Below are 17,061 nucleotides of genomic sequence, written 5' to 3' on the forward strand. Positions count from 1 at the left end.
TGCATTACTTTGCATTTATCAACATTTAATTTCATCTGCCATTTTGTTGCCCAGTCACCCAGTTTTGTGAGATCCCTTTGTGACTCTTCCCAGTCTCCTTTGGACTTAACGATCTTGAGTAATTTTGTATCACCGCAAATTTTGCCACCTCACCATTTACCCCTTTTTCCAGATCATGTATGAATATGTTGAACAGCACTGGTCCCAACACAGACCCCTAGGGGACACCACTGTTTACCTCTGTCTATTCTGAAAAGTGATACTTTATTCCTACCCTTTGTTTCCTATCTTTTAACCAGTTACTGATCCACAAGAGGACCTTCCCTCTTATCCCATGAGTTCTTACTTTGGTTAAGAGCCTTTGGTAAGGGTTTCTGAAGTCTAAGTACACTATATCCACTGGATCACCCTTGTCCACATGTTTGTTGACCCCATCAAAGAATTCTAATAAATTGGTGAGTCATGACTTCCCTTTATAAAAGGCAGGTTGACTCTTCCGCAACAAATCATATTAATCTATGTGTCTGATCATTCTGTTCTTTATTACAATTTTAACCAGTTTGCCTGGTACTGAAGTTAGCCTTACCGGCCTGTAATTACTGGGATGATCTCTGGAGCCATTTTAAAAAATTGGTGTCACATTAGCTATCCTCTAGTCATTTGGTACAGAAGCTGATTTAAATAATAGGTTACATATCACAGCAACACTCAGTACCTGCCTAGAATACCTGGTCAGAGTCATGGGAATGGCATACAGAAACCCTAAGGATTAAGTCAGGGGATAGGTGATAGAGGGCTGAAAGGTGACACGGTGCAATAAAAATAAACCAATGTAATCAAACAACCATGGACAACCCTACAATAACAAACCAGTGTATGAACAATTAAGACCTCATAATGAGTGATGGAAACCACAAACACACCAACAAACTGGTACAGCTGATGGCAATGGAGGGGAGACACTTCAGTTTTGAGCATTTAGAAGTGTTATTAGTATTGATGAAGAAAAAAACAAATGAAAAAAGATGAGAAGTTCTTTTGATGGTGTCCTCTGAACCTCTCCATCCCCCTTGGGAATTTGACATTTACCTGACTTGATGAACCAAGAGCTTTACTTTATACCTCCTTCATTTAGACTTTTTTTTTTAGTTACTTTGCATACTTGGCTTTGAAGTGCCACTTCAGTACTTTGGAGAGCAGATGAACCAGGAGCAGTGAAATAACAGAGGCCTTTATTTTTTCATGTTACATTATGTTTGCCCCCAGTGGCTCAGTATTGGAGCATATGAACTTGTCTCCATCCTCCAGTGCAGTTTCTCTCCCAGATACTCTGTCTCAGGGTGACCCCAACTGGGCTTAAAAGAATGCACCAAGGCTTAGGGAAAAGGAGACTGGGTGAGTCGGAGACCTGGTGAGATAGAGCTGCCTGAGAAAGACAGAAAAGGGCAGGTGAGAGCAACATTATGATGAAATATACACTTTCAGCAATACAAGCAGAGCAGTATAATTATGGGACCATAGAAATTAGAGATGAGTAAGACTTATTACCCTCACCACACACACATATTAATGCAGGATTGTTTCTTCCAGACCTTTCCCTCTTCCATGTGACACCCTTTAGATACACGTAGACTCTTTGGTTAAGCTATACAGCTTTAGTTCTTTCTTTATATATCAAAACCTCATGCCCCTTACATTTTCTCCCCACTTCTCTGAATTACCTCCAATTTTTGACATTTTTCTGATACCGAGGATTGCAGAATTACAGAGCTAAATTATCCTGTTACCCCAGGGTCAAACTTTATACAGGAATGACTTTGCACAGCTGCAGTGAAGGCTTATATTTGTTGTCCTCACCATGTGGTACCACAAGTTCCCGGTGGGTTCACTATGGCAAACAAGAAGACAGAGAGGCAGTCACTGAATCACCAAGTCCTCTGTAGCAAGGAGTTAAAATGCACTATAAGAAGCCAACTAGCCCAGCTGAATCCACTGGCAGATTTTAGATCTTAGAGAGGTTGATCTCTCTTTATTATTGTTACTCTTTCAAGAGTGAATTTATTAATACTGGCAAAAGGTGCCAGGCCTGAATACTGAGGTCCATAATGGGAAGCAAGTGCAAAGTGCAAGCTCCTATCTCTGAGCTCGTCATAGGTCATTCTTGACCTGTCTGAGTCTGCTAACCAGTGTGACAACTAGGTGTCACCTGTAATAATGGGGGTTTTTTTTCAGACAAGTAGCTGTTTCTGGGAACTGAATAGAGTTCGCTATCTCACTTCACAAAGGGCACCAAACAGGAATCAAATGGTAACAGAGAACAGTCAAATGACCACCATTTGGCAAGTCAGATCAGCATTTTTAGTGAAAGTATTCATATCACATTACTGATCTTCCTAACAAACCAATTATATCCACTGTTTTTCTGCCATGGTTGGAAGGGTTCAAAGGGTGCACATTTCCCATTTTAACCAGAGCAGCAAGAAGTTTACAGCGTACACTACAGAAAATTACAGGCCTTGAACTCCATTCACATCCCGTTTAGAGCCAAAACCATACAAGTCTATTATAGTTTGTGCACAGAAACCTTCATCATAATCTTCAGTGGATACCTACAAGTTAACATAGCTCACGGGTGTTTGCTGTAGTGGCCTTCAGGGTGATGTGGATAGAGGGGCAGCTGCCTTAACAGGGTAAAAATCAAGTAGGTGTTCACAAGTAGCTGAAATAGTGCATGTGGGTGATTAACACAGATTTTAATCTGGGATGTCTAACCTCAGAATACTTGCTCAGCACAGTATGTTGCAGTTTGTTTGGATAGAGAAAAAAGTACCAGGAGGTTCCAGAAAAGGCTTAGTAACTGATCGATATGCTTGGACTTTGCTTCTCTACAAAAGAAAAAGGACACTAAACTTTCTAAACTACTACATGCCAAAAGAGACTACAGCAATGTTTCCCTCAACCCACCCAGCAATATTGTTAACCTATCCAACTATACTCTCAGCCCAGCAGAAGCAGCTGTCCTATCTCGCGGCCTCTCCTTCTGCCCCTCCATCCCCACGAACATGTTACAGTTCTGTGGTGACCTGGAATCCTATTTTCGACATCTCCGACTCAAGGAACATTTCCAACATACCTCTGAACAACATACTAATCCACAGAGACCTCCCTACCAACACAACAAAAAGAAGGACTCTAGGTGGACTCCTCCTGAAGGTCGAAACAGCAGACTGGACTTCTACATAGAGTGCTTCCGCCGACGTGCACGGGCTGAAATTGTGGAAAAGCAGCATCAATTGCCCCATAACCTCAGCCGTGCGGAACACAATGCCATCCACAGCCTCAGAAACAACTCTGACATCATAATCAAAAAGGCTAACAAAGGAGGTGCTGTTGTCATCATGAATAGGTCGGAATATGAACAAGAGGCTGCTCGGCAGCTCTCCAACACCACTTTCTACAAGGCATTACCCTCTGATCCCACTGAGAGTTACCAAAAGCAACTACAGCATTTGCTCAAGAAACTCCCTGAAAAAGCACAAGATCAAATCTGCACAGACACACTCCTGGAACCCTGACCTGGGATATTCTATCTACTATCCGAGATCCATAAACGTGGAAATCCTGGGCGCGCCATCATCTCGGGCATTGGCACCCTGACAGCAGGATTGTCTGGCTATGTAGACTCCCTCCTCAGGCCCTACGCTACCAGCACTCCCAGCTACCTTCGAGACACCACTGACTTCCTGAGGAAACTACAATCCATCGGTGATCTTCCTGATAACACCATCCTGGCCACTATGGATGTAGAAGCCCTCTACACCAACATTCCACACAAAGATGGACTACAAGCCATCAAGAACACTATCCCTGATAATGTCACGGCTAACCTGGTGGCTGAACTTTGTGACTTTGTCCTTACCCATAACTATTTTACATTTGGGGACAATGTATACCTTCAGATCAGCGGCACTGCTATGGGTACCCGCATGGCCCCACAGTATGTCAACATTTTTATGGCTGATTTAGAACAACGCTTCCTCAGCTCTAGTCCCCTAACGCCCCTACTCTACTTGCGCTATATTGATGATCTTCATCATCTGGACCCATGGAAAAGAAGCCCTTGAGGAATTCCACCATGTCTTCAACAATTTCCATCCCACCAACAACCTCAGCCTGGTCCAGTCCACACAAGAGATCCACTTCCTGGACACTACAGTGCTAATAAACGATGGTCACATAAACACCACCCTATACCGGAAACCTACTGACCGCTATTTCTACCTACATGCCTCCAGCTTTCACCCTGACCACACCACACGATCCATCGTCTACAGCCAAGCTCTGCGATACAACTACATTTGCTCCAACCCCTCAGACAGAGACAGACACCTACAAGATCTCTATCAAGCATTCTTACAACTACAATACCCACCTGCGGAAGTGAAGAAACAGATTGATAGAGCCAGAAGAGTTCCCAGAAGTCACCTACTACAGGACAGGCCTAACAAAGAAAATAACAGAAAGCCACTAGCCGTCACCTTCAGCCCCCAACTAAAACCCCTCCAACGCATTATTAAGGATCTACAACCTATCCTGAAGGATGACCCAACACTCTCACAAATCTTGGGAGACAGGCCAGTCCTTGCCTACAGACAGCCCCCCAACCTGAAGCAAATACTCACCAGCAACCACATACCACACAACAGAACCACTAACCCAGGAACCTATCCGTGCAACAAAGCCCATTGCCAACTGTGCCCACATGTCTATTCAGGGGACACCATCACAGGGCCTAATAACATCAGCCACGCTATCAGAGGCTCGTTCACCTGCACATCCACCAATGTGATATATGCCATCATGTGCCCAGCAATGCCCCTCTGCCATGTACATTGGTCAAACTGGACAGTCTCTACGTAAAAGAGTAAATGGACACAAATCAGATGTCAAGAATTATAACATTCATAAACCAGTTGGAGAACACTTCAATCTCTCTGGTCACGCGATTACAGACATGAAAGTCGCTATTTTACAACAAAAAAACTTCAAATCCAGACTCCAGCGAGAAACTGCTGAATTGGAATTCATTTGCAAATTGGATACAATTAACTTAGGCTTGAATAGAGACTGGGAGTGGCTTAGTCATTATGCAAGGTAGCCTATTCCCTTGTTTTTTCCTACCTCCTCCCCCCCGCCCCAGACGTTCTTGTTAAACCCTGGATTTGTGCTGGAAATGGCCCACCTTGATTATCATACACATTGTAAGGAGAGTGATCACTTTAGATAAGCTATTACCAGCAGGAGAGTGGGGTGGGAGGAGGTATTTTTTCATGCTTTGCGTGTATATAATAAGATCTTCTACACTTTCCACAGTATACATCCGATGAAGTGAGCTGTAGCTCACGAAAGCTTATGCTCAAATAAATTGGTTAGTCTCTAAGGTGCCACAAGTACTCCTTAGTACACTAAGTAACACGGCTGTTACTCTGAAACCTGTCAGTAATGAGTCTGACTGTCCAAAACCAAGGGAAAGTGCTGACTGTAAAATGCTTAAACAAAAGCAGTGATTTCTCATTACTGTGGGTGCCTCTCTCTGGCCCCTCCCTCTGGTTGCCTTGTCCTTGGATGCTCCTCATTCCCAGCTGCTTTCTAGAAGCATGGTCCATATCATCAGGTGTTGTCCTTCAAAATCACTATAAAGGCATGATTTAGTGCCATTGTCAGCTTTTACACTGAATACAAGAGGCAGCAGACACCTCCACACCATGTTGTCAGCAACTTTCAAACTGTGCTGTGGGATCTCACATGAGCACCTCCGAAAGATGACTGGTAAGCAGAACTCTCCTTGATCTATAAAGCAGAGCATACAATATACTGTAAATATATTCCTCCATGTAGTGTCAACCATGGAAAAGTGTTGTCCTCTGAATAACTGGTGTGATTCTACAGGACAACCACAATAAATCGCTATGTCCTATACAGTGGACGCTCTCAGTCACACAGAAAATAGCATCAGTCACCACTCTATAGATAAAATATATATGTATATATTTATATAGACATATAGTCAGACAGACACATTTATAAACAAGCTGACATGTATATGGTGCATATATTCCTATTTTGCTATATCATGTTTAGGAAGGGTCAGATTTTAATCTGTAAATGCTGCTAATTGTTCTTTCCCTTTATGCAAAAAAAATAGCATAAAAATGGGATCATTAATAATCAACATATATAGGGAGGGAAAGTTGAAAACACATGGAACCAAATCCTGAGACCATTTATATCAGCTGAGGATCTGAACCATAGGATACGTTGCATTGGTAGACAACAGGTACCTTCTTTGCTAGCAGACCTAACAACAAATCATTACATATTCTCATGGTCAAAAATTATGACTTGGTTCCTGAATTTATTACATTCAGAATAAACAACATTATTAGTATCTTGGAGAGGAACGGTAGTTCCTGCTAGTGCAAAAATATCAACTTAGAAATATCTGGAAATAAACATTGGCATCCACTGAAATTTATCATCAAAAATTTCAAAAATCATAAATCAAATCCTTCCAAACCAGATTATTGATGCCAGGGAACAATTCATTGTGATGCCCATGAATCAGATTTCCCCCAACATAGTGTTTCTTGCTGCACTGTTCTGCAGAGAGACCCTGTTCTATGATACAGGGATCCTTTTTGCTGCAGTCAAGTGCAGTGTATTACAGTAGGATGCAGGGGGAGGGTGTGTTTTGAAGCAGATATTACTGATTTATCACAGAGGTGCAGAACTGCAGTGAGACAGGGCTACAATGATGTGCAGTAGCTCAGTGAAATATGATGCAACATCCTGGGATTAAAAAAATGTACTGTGCTCAACATTTTAACTGTGGCTTTCATTAATTTATGTTTTAGACAGGAAAATGTTAGAGAAAACTGAAAAAGGCAAACTCCCCTCATTCCTCCACTGGAATGTTTTTGACACCCAAGGTCAAATGGAAGTTACGGACTTGATGCAGGAATTACTGGACGAGTTTCTAAGGCCTGTGTTATTCAGGAGGCAAGATTAGATGATCTTAATGGCCTTAAATTCTATACCTCTGTACATCTGATTCTTTTCTGCAAGCTACCAGCAGTGTGATGTCATTAGAAATTTTCACCATACTGCTTAAGTGTCCCTCATTTTGTGGGATGATACTCATTTTAATCCCCAAATTACCTGCATTCCACACAAATTTGATGTCCCCTTACCTTTATTATTGAAAACTGTTTACATTAAACGAAAAGTATAATGAATACTGATGTTATAAAAAGACCATTTACCCTTATGGAAGCAATCCCACAGCATTTGAAGTTTCCTCTCTGAATATTTGGTTCATGCTCCTTATTTTGGGCCATCATCACAAACTTGGCTTTGACAGTTCATGAGGCCAACACACACCTTACTGAGAGGAGTCCTGCTAGATCGGATTGAAAAATCGGAACATTTCTCATGAAAATTTTCCTGTAAACTTTATCCCTGTTTGCATGAAAAATTTTGAAACTCACCACTTTTCTGCCAGGTAAAGATGCCTTTTTTACTGAAAAAATTTGAAACTTTTTGGTCATCTCTACAGTTCCAGGCAATTTTCTGGCAGTTCACCAGATTCTTCCCTCTCCAGACAGTTGATTGCTACTCTACCATGGCTGGAAAAACCACCTGTTATGAGGCAAGAGGTTTCTTTAATTTTATTTTCCAACTAAAACAAACTAATGCGTAAGGCAGTGAAGTGCCTTGCCCAAAAGCCATCCACGGTCATCCAGTGAGCGAGTGAATCTAATTAGTATTCTCTTTGCTCTCAGACCTTTGCCCCAATCTCCAGGCCAATGTGCCTCCTTACTGAATATGATACATTTTAGCAGCTGTCTATGTTTGTCCCCCTGTAGGTTTGAAGAGAATGGCTCTCTCAGCTATTGGGCATGACATAAGAGGACTCATGTCAAAAGGATCTCACTGCCTGTCTTCTACAGTTCCTGATTATATTCAGAGGATAATGTGGGAGGACCCTGGTAAGAGTTCTGTTTATCACAGATGCTTGAATGTTGCATGTCCTAAGAAATCTCCCATAGGTGGTTCCTCCTGCAGCTGGCACAGCCTGTATGTGCTACCTGCAAACCCCTGGATGGATGGATGGATGGATGTGTATTAAGACTGCCCTGAATGTGACTGATCTATAACCAGAGATAGTGCTATACTGCAGAGAACACAGAATTAATGTTATTCTCACCATATGAGAGGTCTCAATACCTTGAATAATTCATAACCATCTCAGTATTGGCTAGCGGCCAGACTTTTGTCTAACCAATGGTATATTCATCCTGAGACTTGTAAGAGAGACCAAATGAACAAAATGAAAATCCAAAAAGACTTGTAGTAAAGGTTGAGTCCAGTCAACAGTGTTTTGTAATATCTAAACAGTGTTTTTAGGCCCACCTAATAATTACCCAAAGATTTGCAGATGGGAACTACCTGTCCTGTTCTTTTGAACCATTCGTTGGAGAGGCAATGTGGTATATGTAACACTACTAAATAGTCCCCATCTGCATTCAGTTTCTATCACATTACTGGTGGGAACTAGTTTTAAGTGCAATTTTTAAAAAATACATTTCAGCAAGTCAGCTCATAGCTAGTAAGTGCCTCCTGCAAATGGTTTTGATTTTATCCAGTTGTGCCCCATCTCTATTGACCAATACAACCATGGTCACTGAAGATGTTTTTATACATCGCACTTAAAAACAGTTTCGTATAATGGTAAAAACTGATGTAGATGTAGGTGCCTATATGTCAACACTGGGCTTTTGAGAGCCGTTGTCCAAGTGAGGCTGTTGTAGACAAGGCTTTTCATTTTGTTTTATATACGTGGCTTGATTTCAGGAAAATTTTGTTATAGTGTGGTGGAATGATGCTACCTCAAGTGTTTGGGCCAATCAGCATATTGGTGATAGTTTATTTGGATATTAATGCTATTGCTTAAAAAGTCACCTGTTTAAATGGTTTTCTACTTTAAAGATATTTTATTCTGCAGTTGTGATGTCATGACCATGACTCATAGCCTTCTGACATCAACAATGGGAAAACTGACTTAAATGGCTAGCTGGCAATGGGATGTTGCTCTGTACATTATATTGGAGAGGGCCCCACAAGCAAAGATGTTCAGGTCTGGACTTCTCCAAAGTCAGAGACGATTCAGATCTATCTTCTTATAGGGTTGGGCCTGAGCTGAGAGGCCCATCAGTGCACACTGTAATTCCACACACAACTCTTAAAACAGCAGATCTATTGTGTATCCTTATCAAAGGCCAGAGTATATAGGCAAAGTAGGGAGGTTTTTGAACATATATGAACAAGTACTTTGCGCTTGCTCCTGTAGCTGTGGGTCAAGAACATGGCTCTGATGTTAACTCCAGCTGGTTTTCAAACATGGAGCTTTCCTATGTGAATCAAGGAGAAGCCACCCTGCGTGGAGCTTTAGGGATACTGCAAAGGCAAGATGGCTGGCAGACAGAAACCTACCAGGTACAGTCTTTGCACTTGTTGCCTTTGTTACTCTAGCAGTCCAAAAAAGTTTCATGCTGAGAAAATCTTGGGGCATACGGAAGGGCTAGATGGAATTTATCACTTCCTCTTATTATTGTTAATAACGATCTCTAGCAATGCCCTCCCCCATAGAGCCCCTTTTCAAGATTAAAGGGCCAGTGTCAAAACAGCAACGGCAAAATGTCTATCACATTTCCACCTGCCTGTGCATGGAAAGGACTATGGGTGAATTAGTTTGAGAGGCTAGAGGGCTGTGTGTGTGTGAGAGAGAGAGGGGGTGACTGCCAGGGCATATGGTATGAGTGAAGATACAGAAAAGCAGGTAGATAACAGGAGGGCTTACAGGAAACTATTCTACATTATGGTCAATGTAAAAGGAAACAGGTGCAACTTCTAACAGACAATTGGCTAAGCACACGCACGAATACATTAAACAAATAGACAAGATGAAAAGGCTTTGAGGGGAAGTCAGTCAATCATAGTCCCCGAGAAAGTTCAGAATGTTTATGCTACAAAATTAACAGACACCAACTCATGTCTGTGTTCTGGTTTTTGTTATTTATGTGCTTATATATTAAGACCTTTAGAAGGATAGTTTCCTTTAGCTAGAAAGGAAACAGCAAGCACAGAATGTACCTCTGGTGGTGAATATTTTATAAATAAATAGTAGTGACATGATTTAAAGATAATGACTTTCATCTATAAAACAAATGGTGATGAAAAAGGACCAAAATCATTTATTAGAAAGGCCCATTATGTCAGTGAATGAGTCAGTGCCAATCTGTGCATGACCTGGCAGGGAATGCGGGCAGGCTTACTGATATAGGCCTGGGTCCTGATTCTAGCACACCTACATCATTGTGATTAGGATTACCCTGCCATGTGTTCTTTCATCCCAGGGAAAAGGAGAGTTGGTGCTGAGTACAGTTCTTCCTAGGCTTGGCAAAGTCTTCCGAATGGAGGCGGTGCTGGGCATTCCAGTGGACCAGCTATACTATGAACTGTTTGAGAAGCTGGAGCAAATGCCTGAGTGGAATCCTACCCTTAGTCGAGTAAAGGTAAATGGAGAGATGGGTCTGGGCATTCTACAGCCTCCAGTTTCTCGTCTGCTACTGCTTTGCCTGCTCACAAATCTCTCCCAAAGCCTCCTGCAGTTATTTATTTACATTTATATAAATGCTCTCAGGACCCTTGACAGAACTTGAAAAAAAACCACAGCCAAAATAAACACCCAAATATAGCTAAAGTGCAGCAGTGTCCTTCAGCATAACCCTCCAGAAGCAAACCAGGCAACTCAGGAGCTCAAATCCCCTCTTCCTGCTAAGTAATTCCCCATTTATGACCGCTTCCCACCCACACTCCCCTCCATTTCCAATGCCTGGATAAAGAGCTGAACTTTGCAGCATGGCCTGAAGGTCAGCAGGCTGGGGTTATTTCAGGCCAAGGGAAAGGGTGAATTCTAATGCCATGGGGCCATTGTCAAGAATACCCTGCCAGCAGTCCCTTTGTGTATTGTATATGCCAGTGGGGCTTCAGCTCCAGCTCCTCTGCTGATCTCCGCTGTGACAGTATGTCACAGGGAAAGAGGTGGTCTCTCCGATAGGTAGGACCTAAGCCATTTAGGGCTTTGTAGGTCAAAACCAAACTCTTCAGACCTTACTTAAAAATTCACAATCAGCCAATACTGATAGTGGAGGTCCGATAGAATATACTTGTGATAAGAGTCTCCACCTACCAGCTAGACCTAGGCTCACAGGAACCTATATAGGATCTTAGAAGAGAGAACTGTATTGAATGTCAATGCCATTCCCTGAAAGTGCAGGATATAATCCCAGACAACATTGCACAGAAGGACTCAGGCTATTTAGAAGAGGTAGAGCCTATTACATACAACTATTGCACCTTGCTGAGAACATGGACCTCAAACTAAATGCAGTAAAAGAGCAGCTGTTAAAGTGGGGCATGGAGTTCTGATACACTAGCATATATTTTAAGATTTACTTGAGAGTGAGAGCGCGGAAGGGCTTTTTGTTTTGGATACTATATTCATCAAGAAAGAGGAAGTAAAACAATTTCCTTGGGCACCTTGATTGTAGGAAACTTATATTGATCATTGTCAAATATATATTAGTGACTGGTCCAGGAGACCAAAGATGGAACTCAGAACAGGGCTGTCATCCTCTCATTGTTTGATCAGCTGTTAGATATTTGCACAGGGTCACAGCAAACAGTAAACTGGAAGAGTTTAATTTTTATACAGAAACAAGCTGCTGCCTTTATGCCCCCATGCAGACATCAGTGTGCAGAGTTTCTTTATAAGACCATCAAGTAAAGTGACCATTAACTAATGCACAGATAATGCTAATTAACTGAGTGAAATGAATGTATGTGCTGAGTCATTTAATGAAATCCATGTAAATCACAAAGTTCACAAGTCAGAGATGTACAGCGGAAACCTATTGGAATGCTGACAGCCACTTGGATAATTAAACTGATTGTACAAAGTTCTTTGAAAGGGTCTTCAACAATAAAATAGAGAAACACACCTCCTCTCCCCACCCCAAACACAATAGAGGGTTGGGTTCTTAATAGGAGGTCAAGTACCTAATCAGAAGTAAAAGAAATAACTAGTCAGAGCAGAAACAGCCTTTTCCCATTGGCTAACAGACTGCAGATCTGACCATTCCTACCCTGGGGTGTTTTCCCAGAAATGTTCTGTTCTTCTCAGGACCCAAGCCTGCTAGTAATGCTGCTGCACTGCAGTGAGGGGCACAGCACTGGGAATAGATTTTGAGTGCATTGCATCTTAGAATTAAGTCTCTCTAGTTTGTTTTGATTTGGCCTCTAATTCCTGCTCTCCTGAGTTTAGTAACTTGCTAGTCAGAGATCAACATTACCTCTGCTGCATTATACCGCAGGGCACATCCCTGGCTAGCTTCTACACAGGCTAGTGGAGTCACACTGTATTTTCTAATCAGTACATTCTGTCTCTTTCAGCTTAGCTTCCACACCAGTATTAGAAACACTCCCCACCCCTTTAAAGGAAGTAATCGTATTAGAGAAGTACCTAACCCATAAACTATTGCTAGCTAATAACATTTCTTCTTAGGTCAACAGGACTAACTACTTCTTACAGCTTATCACTCCTAATATTGGTTAACCCAAGTTCCTAGGGGCAAATCCCCCTTATACTGTACTGGGAGGATTATTTAATTATCCGCAGCTGGTCAAGCTCTCCCACCCTGCCAGTCCCTGCACTTAGCGCTTGCAGCTGTGATCTTTCCTCTGCTGAGGAAGATAGCGTTAACCCCAACCCCGCCAAGTCTTGGTACAGGTTGATACTCTCCCAATCATGCATTAAGCCTATATATGCAAGGAAGGAACAAGGTTCTAAATGGGGCATGAAGTCCAGCCTTTGCTCCTGTAGATATGCCTTGATCATAGCAGCTTTGGAAAAAGATGGGGAGGGATGGTTAGAACATTCCACCTCTACTACTCAAAGACGTACCAAGAATACATTTAAAGGTGGGTTTCCACAGATGTGGAAAGGTGCCAGCAAGGAGAACAGGCATTTGTTTTGCAAAACCATTAGTGCCTTTAAGGGAACAAAATGGCCAGTTGGTTCATGGGCTGTTGTCACCCCCTATGCTTGTTTGGAAGGGGACCAGGTTTTCCAGACTGTTTGGTTGTTACAGTTTCCCATCCAATAGTTTCTATTCAGTTCTTTGGTTTGTGTCCTTGCTAAAGATCCTTCAAAGAATTGGGAAGGACACCCTGTTGACTCATGAGATCACTGCTCAGCGCCCTGGAAACCTCATTGGCCAAAGGGACTTTGTCAGTGTACGGCACTGCTGGAAGAAGGAGACAACTGTGTATCTGGTTGGCACTGCAACCCACTCCGAGTTCATGCCCATGCAAAAGGGGCAAGTCAGGTGAAGGCTCTGAATGTTAACAGGAATCTGTGCATGCATTATTTTAGCATGTGTGTTGTGCACTTAAGAGGTACATCTTCCCTATAGGGGTGTGTGTGTGAGAGAGATCACGAATACACAATTTCGGTGGAATACAAATATGTTCAGCACAACACACATCTAGGGCCACACAAAAACCACTCTTCTGAACAGTTAGCACCTAGCAACTGCAAGGCAGGTAAGGCATTAAATAATTGAGCTTTTAAATTTTATTTTTAACAAGGCACCGTTACAAGTGAAGATCCCAGCCCTCTTTTGGGCCCATCACAAACCCAGTGCACAGGTAGACACCAGTATTCATCTCTAATCAGGAGATCTGAAACAGAATAAGGTGCAGCTCAGGAATGTGATATCTTGGTAGAAGGGGCAGGACTGGAACGGTAGGGTCTGATGCAGATTAGGCCTTAGGTGCATTAGATGGGCTGTATAGAGTGCTCTACCTGGTTTCTAGCCTACATCGCTGGTATACTCCATTATTTTCATGAGCTTTAAATCCACTTACAAAGTATGGGCCTGACCCTACAATAACATCTGTACAGGCATTCCCATGTGGCCACGCAGAGACACATTAGCTGCAGGGGTCTGCCTGCACAGAGGTCATGGAAGGACTGGGCCTAGGAATCTAAAATGAAATGTGACTAGTGAGGTGATGCCTATTAAGATGAGAGCTGATACCTGTACAGTTCAATGGCTAGTCAAACTTCTTTCCCCAGGAAGAACTACCCATCCATGGCATTATTATCAGACCTCAATACATGTACTTTTAATCTATTTGTATTTAATTGATGCACAATTGGCTCAGTCCAGTAAGAAGGGATGTCATGGAGAGCTTGTAAGCAGGTTTCAATGTGAGCAGATGTGTTAATCCAAACCTGAGATGGCTAGAGCTACTTTAGTGTCCAAGTCAGAAGGTTCAGTTGGTCTCCCTTCAGAAAGAAGCTAAATTCCTTTTTCTCCCCCAACTGCCAGGGCTGAGTCTGGGTTGAGCTGCATTGTTCTGCAACCATTGGAAGGTGACCAATGTCAGACTCGCTTCACCTGGCTCCTGAGCGTGGACCTCAAGGCAAGTTCATGCTGCCTTGCTAGGATATATGACCACTTTGCTATTGCCACAAGTCGCCACATGCCACCTGTGGGAGGGAGACGTGCAGTATAAGGAGGACTGAAAGGCAATGATCCTTTCTGGGAGCTGGGGAATGGATTGCTGTAAAATAATAGCCAGGCACTGACTTTGCGCTCCTTAGCATGGTTTGTCATCACATTAATACTGGTAGCTAGCCAAGCTGTATATACTCTCAGGAGTCCCCAGGATGGGTGCATGCTCTTTTCCTTTGCTTCAGGGAAGGAATGCACAGTGCAAGCTGACACAGTACTCCTGGGGGAATTCTGCACCACTGCACATGTGCAAAATGTATGTTCCCTGCAGATTTCTTTGCTTCCCCACAGAAAAATGACTTTCTGACAGGGAACCAAAGGGAAGCCACAAGAGCAGTCTTGCAGCCTTCCCCAGCAGTATGTTTCGGGTGCCCAGGGCAGCCAGCGGAGAGGTAAATCACTGTGGGGCACAGAGTGGGACTGGGGAAGACCCAGCTGGTGGCTCCTACTCTGCACCGGGCTCAGCTGCTTGTCCCAGCTGGGCTGGGGAGGACAGGACTTGTTCTTCCCCTGTATGGCATCCGGGGCTGGGTCAGACCCTCCCCCAGCTGTAGGAAGCTCTGCAAACTCCCCACCCCCACCCCCGACCATGCTTCCTGCACCCATCACTCCTTAGGTGCAGGGGGCCAGGGGCTCACTGTACAGGGAGCTGCTCCCACATCCGCCCAATCTCTGTGCATCCAGACCCCCTTATAGCCAGACCCTCCTGCTGAGCTTCACCCCCCTGCACCCAGAGCCCCACTCCCCCCACACCTCCCCAATCAGCCACTCATACCCAGATCCTCACCTTCCTGAGCCCCAACCTGCTACACCTGAATTTCCCCACCCCACTGAGCCCCACTCCCCCAGCATCTCAACCCCCTCACTGAGTCCCCCCCACCCAGGCCCCCCTGCTGAGCTCTATTCCCCCCCCCCACATAACCCCACCGCTGAGCCCCAAACACCTTCACCCAGACCCCCCTGCAGAGTCCCATTATCATTGCACTCAGAACCCCCCAACAAGCCCCTGTGCATCCAGATCCACCCTGCACCCAGATCCCCCACTGAGCTGTCCGCACCCAGCTTCTCCCACACAGAACTCTCTCAGCCCACACCTGGATCCCCCCACACTAAGCCCCTCCACACTTGGATCCTACCTTGCTGAGCCTGCCTGTCAGCACACACCTGGTGCACCTGGCATGGAGAGGCAGGGCCCTGGGGTGTTTCTGGGGCAGGCCTGGTCCTTGCACTGTGTCAGGGTCAGGTGTAATCTCATTGCTGAGTCCGTTTCCCCGGGGGGAGAGAAGGGGAAGGAGCTGCACAGTGATCTCCTGATCTCCCACCTGAGTTGTGCCGTGTGGGCAGGATTCACCCCTGTGCTGACACTGGGACAGGAACTGAGAGGAGGCATCTTACACCTCCATTGTTCAGATTAGCTCGAATTGCCAGGCCTTAGGATAACCTCAGGTCTCTGTCCTTGTCTCCTCTAGTCCAACCTAGTATGACCCCTGACCCCGGGGCTACTGCAGTGGGTGTACAAAGCTGACACAGCCAGTCTGTACCTGCAAAGTGTCCCCCTCCCTCTAATCCACATATCCCCCACTCTGGGGACATTCCCCAGAAGAGACTCCAGGCTGCCAGACTCCAGAATTTGCACCTACATGGATGGAGTCACTCCAGCCACTCTCTCCAAAACTGAGCTGAGGCTGGAAAATTCGTTGCACTGAAATCTTCAGCCCTGCTTATTTAAAGATGTTTTGTTTTTTTTAAGGGATGGATCCCCAAGTCCATTATCAACCGTGTCATACCTCAGTCTCAAGTGGACTTTATCAGACACCTACGCCGGCACCTTTCCACCACAGCACACCCCTAAGCTTCTGGGAGGATGGACTCTCTCACAGCACAAGGCTGCCATAAAGGGAGAAGGAGGCTGCAGGAAACAAGGGCTAGGCCTGTGCCTTTCATGTTTACTTAAACGCTGCTACAGCCAAGGCGGCATTATAACTGGAGATCGGCTGAAAAGCAAAATTCTCATCCTGGCGTGAAACACCCCAAAGCTTGGAGGGTGTGCAGCTGCAGCGCATGGGCTGCATTGTAGGGCTAGGGTCTACAGGGATGGTTTGGGCTTCTCTCTACTTACGTCTTTCTCCACCACTTTTCTGTCCAGAGCTGGACTGGGCAGTGTCCCCAGCAGCCAGCAACATACAAGTTGCGATCCGGGTAGCTTGTAACACTAACAGGAGCTCAGTTAGGGGCTGTTGGGCTATGTCCGGAAGTGTGGGGATGTCACTGAAATAATCTGTGCTACATTCTGCCCAAATGACAAGGCACTTGCCTCCAGAGCCTAAGGATTACCCCTAATTGTGAGCTCACCCCTTCC

At 44.3% G+C, this 17,061-nt stretch overlaps 1 protein-coding gene across 1 annotated transcript; it reads left to right on the top strand.

The window, feature by feature from the left end:
* Positions 1–5,765: 5,765 nt before the first annotated feature.
* LOC144267650 (steroidogenic acute regulatory protein, mitochondrial-like) lies at positions 5,766–16,554 on the top strand. The gene is made up of 7 exons (XM_077821785.1): positions 5,766–5,829; positions 7,926–8,048; positions 9,410–9,555; positions 10,476–10,634; positions 13,324–13,508; positions 14,517–14,610; positions 16,453–16,554. Exons 1-7 carry the CDS (start codon positions 5,766–5,768, stop codon positions 16,552–16,554), a joined length of 873 nt encoding a protein of 290 aa, XP_077677911.1.
* The last annotated feature ends 507 nt before the right edge of the window (positions 16,555–17,061 follow it).

The sequence above is a fragment of the Eretmochelys imbricata genome, chromosome 7, assembly GCF_965152235.1.
Source record: "Eretmochelys imbricata isolate rEreImb1 chromosome 7, rEreImb1.hap1, whole genome shotgun sequence".
Lineage (NCBI taxonomy): Eukaryota > Metazoa > Chordata > Testudines > Cheloniidae > Eretmochelys > Eretmochelys imbricata.

What these genes read in the sequence shown, in the direction of transcription:
- LOC144267650 (XM_077821785.1), top strand. Translation starts at nt 5,766, where the DNA reads ATGTTGTCAGCAACTTTCAAACTGTGCTGTGGGATCTCACATGAGCAC. An exon ending in GATAATGTGGGAGGACCCTG is followed by an intron (nt 8,049 to 9,409) that starts GTAAGAGTTCTG and finishes TTGCTCCTGTAG; the next exon opens with CTGTGGGTCAAGAACATGGC. An exon ending in ATGCAAAAGGGGCAAGTCAG is followed by an intron (nt 13,509 to 14,516) that starts GTGAAGGCTCTG and finishes CCCAACTGCCAG; the next exon opens with GGCTGAGTCTGGGTTGAGCT.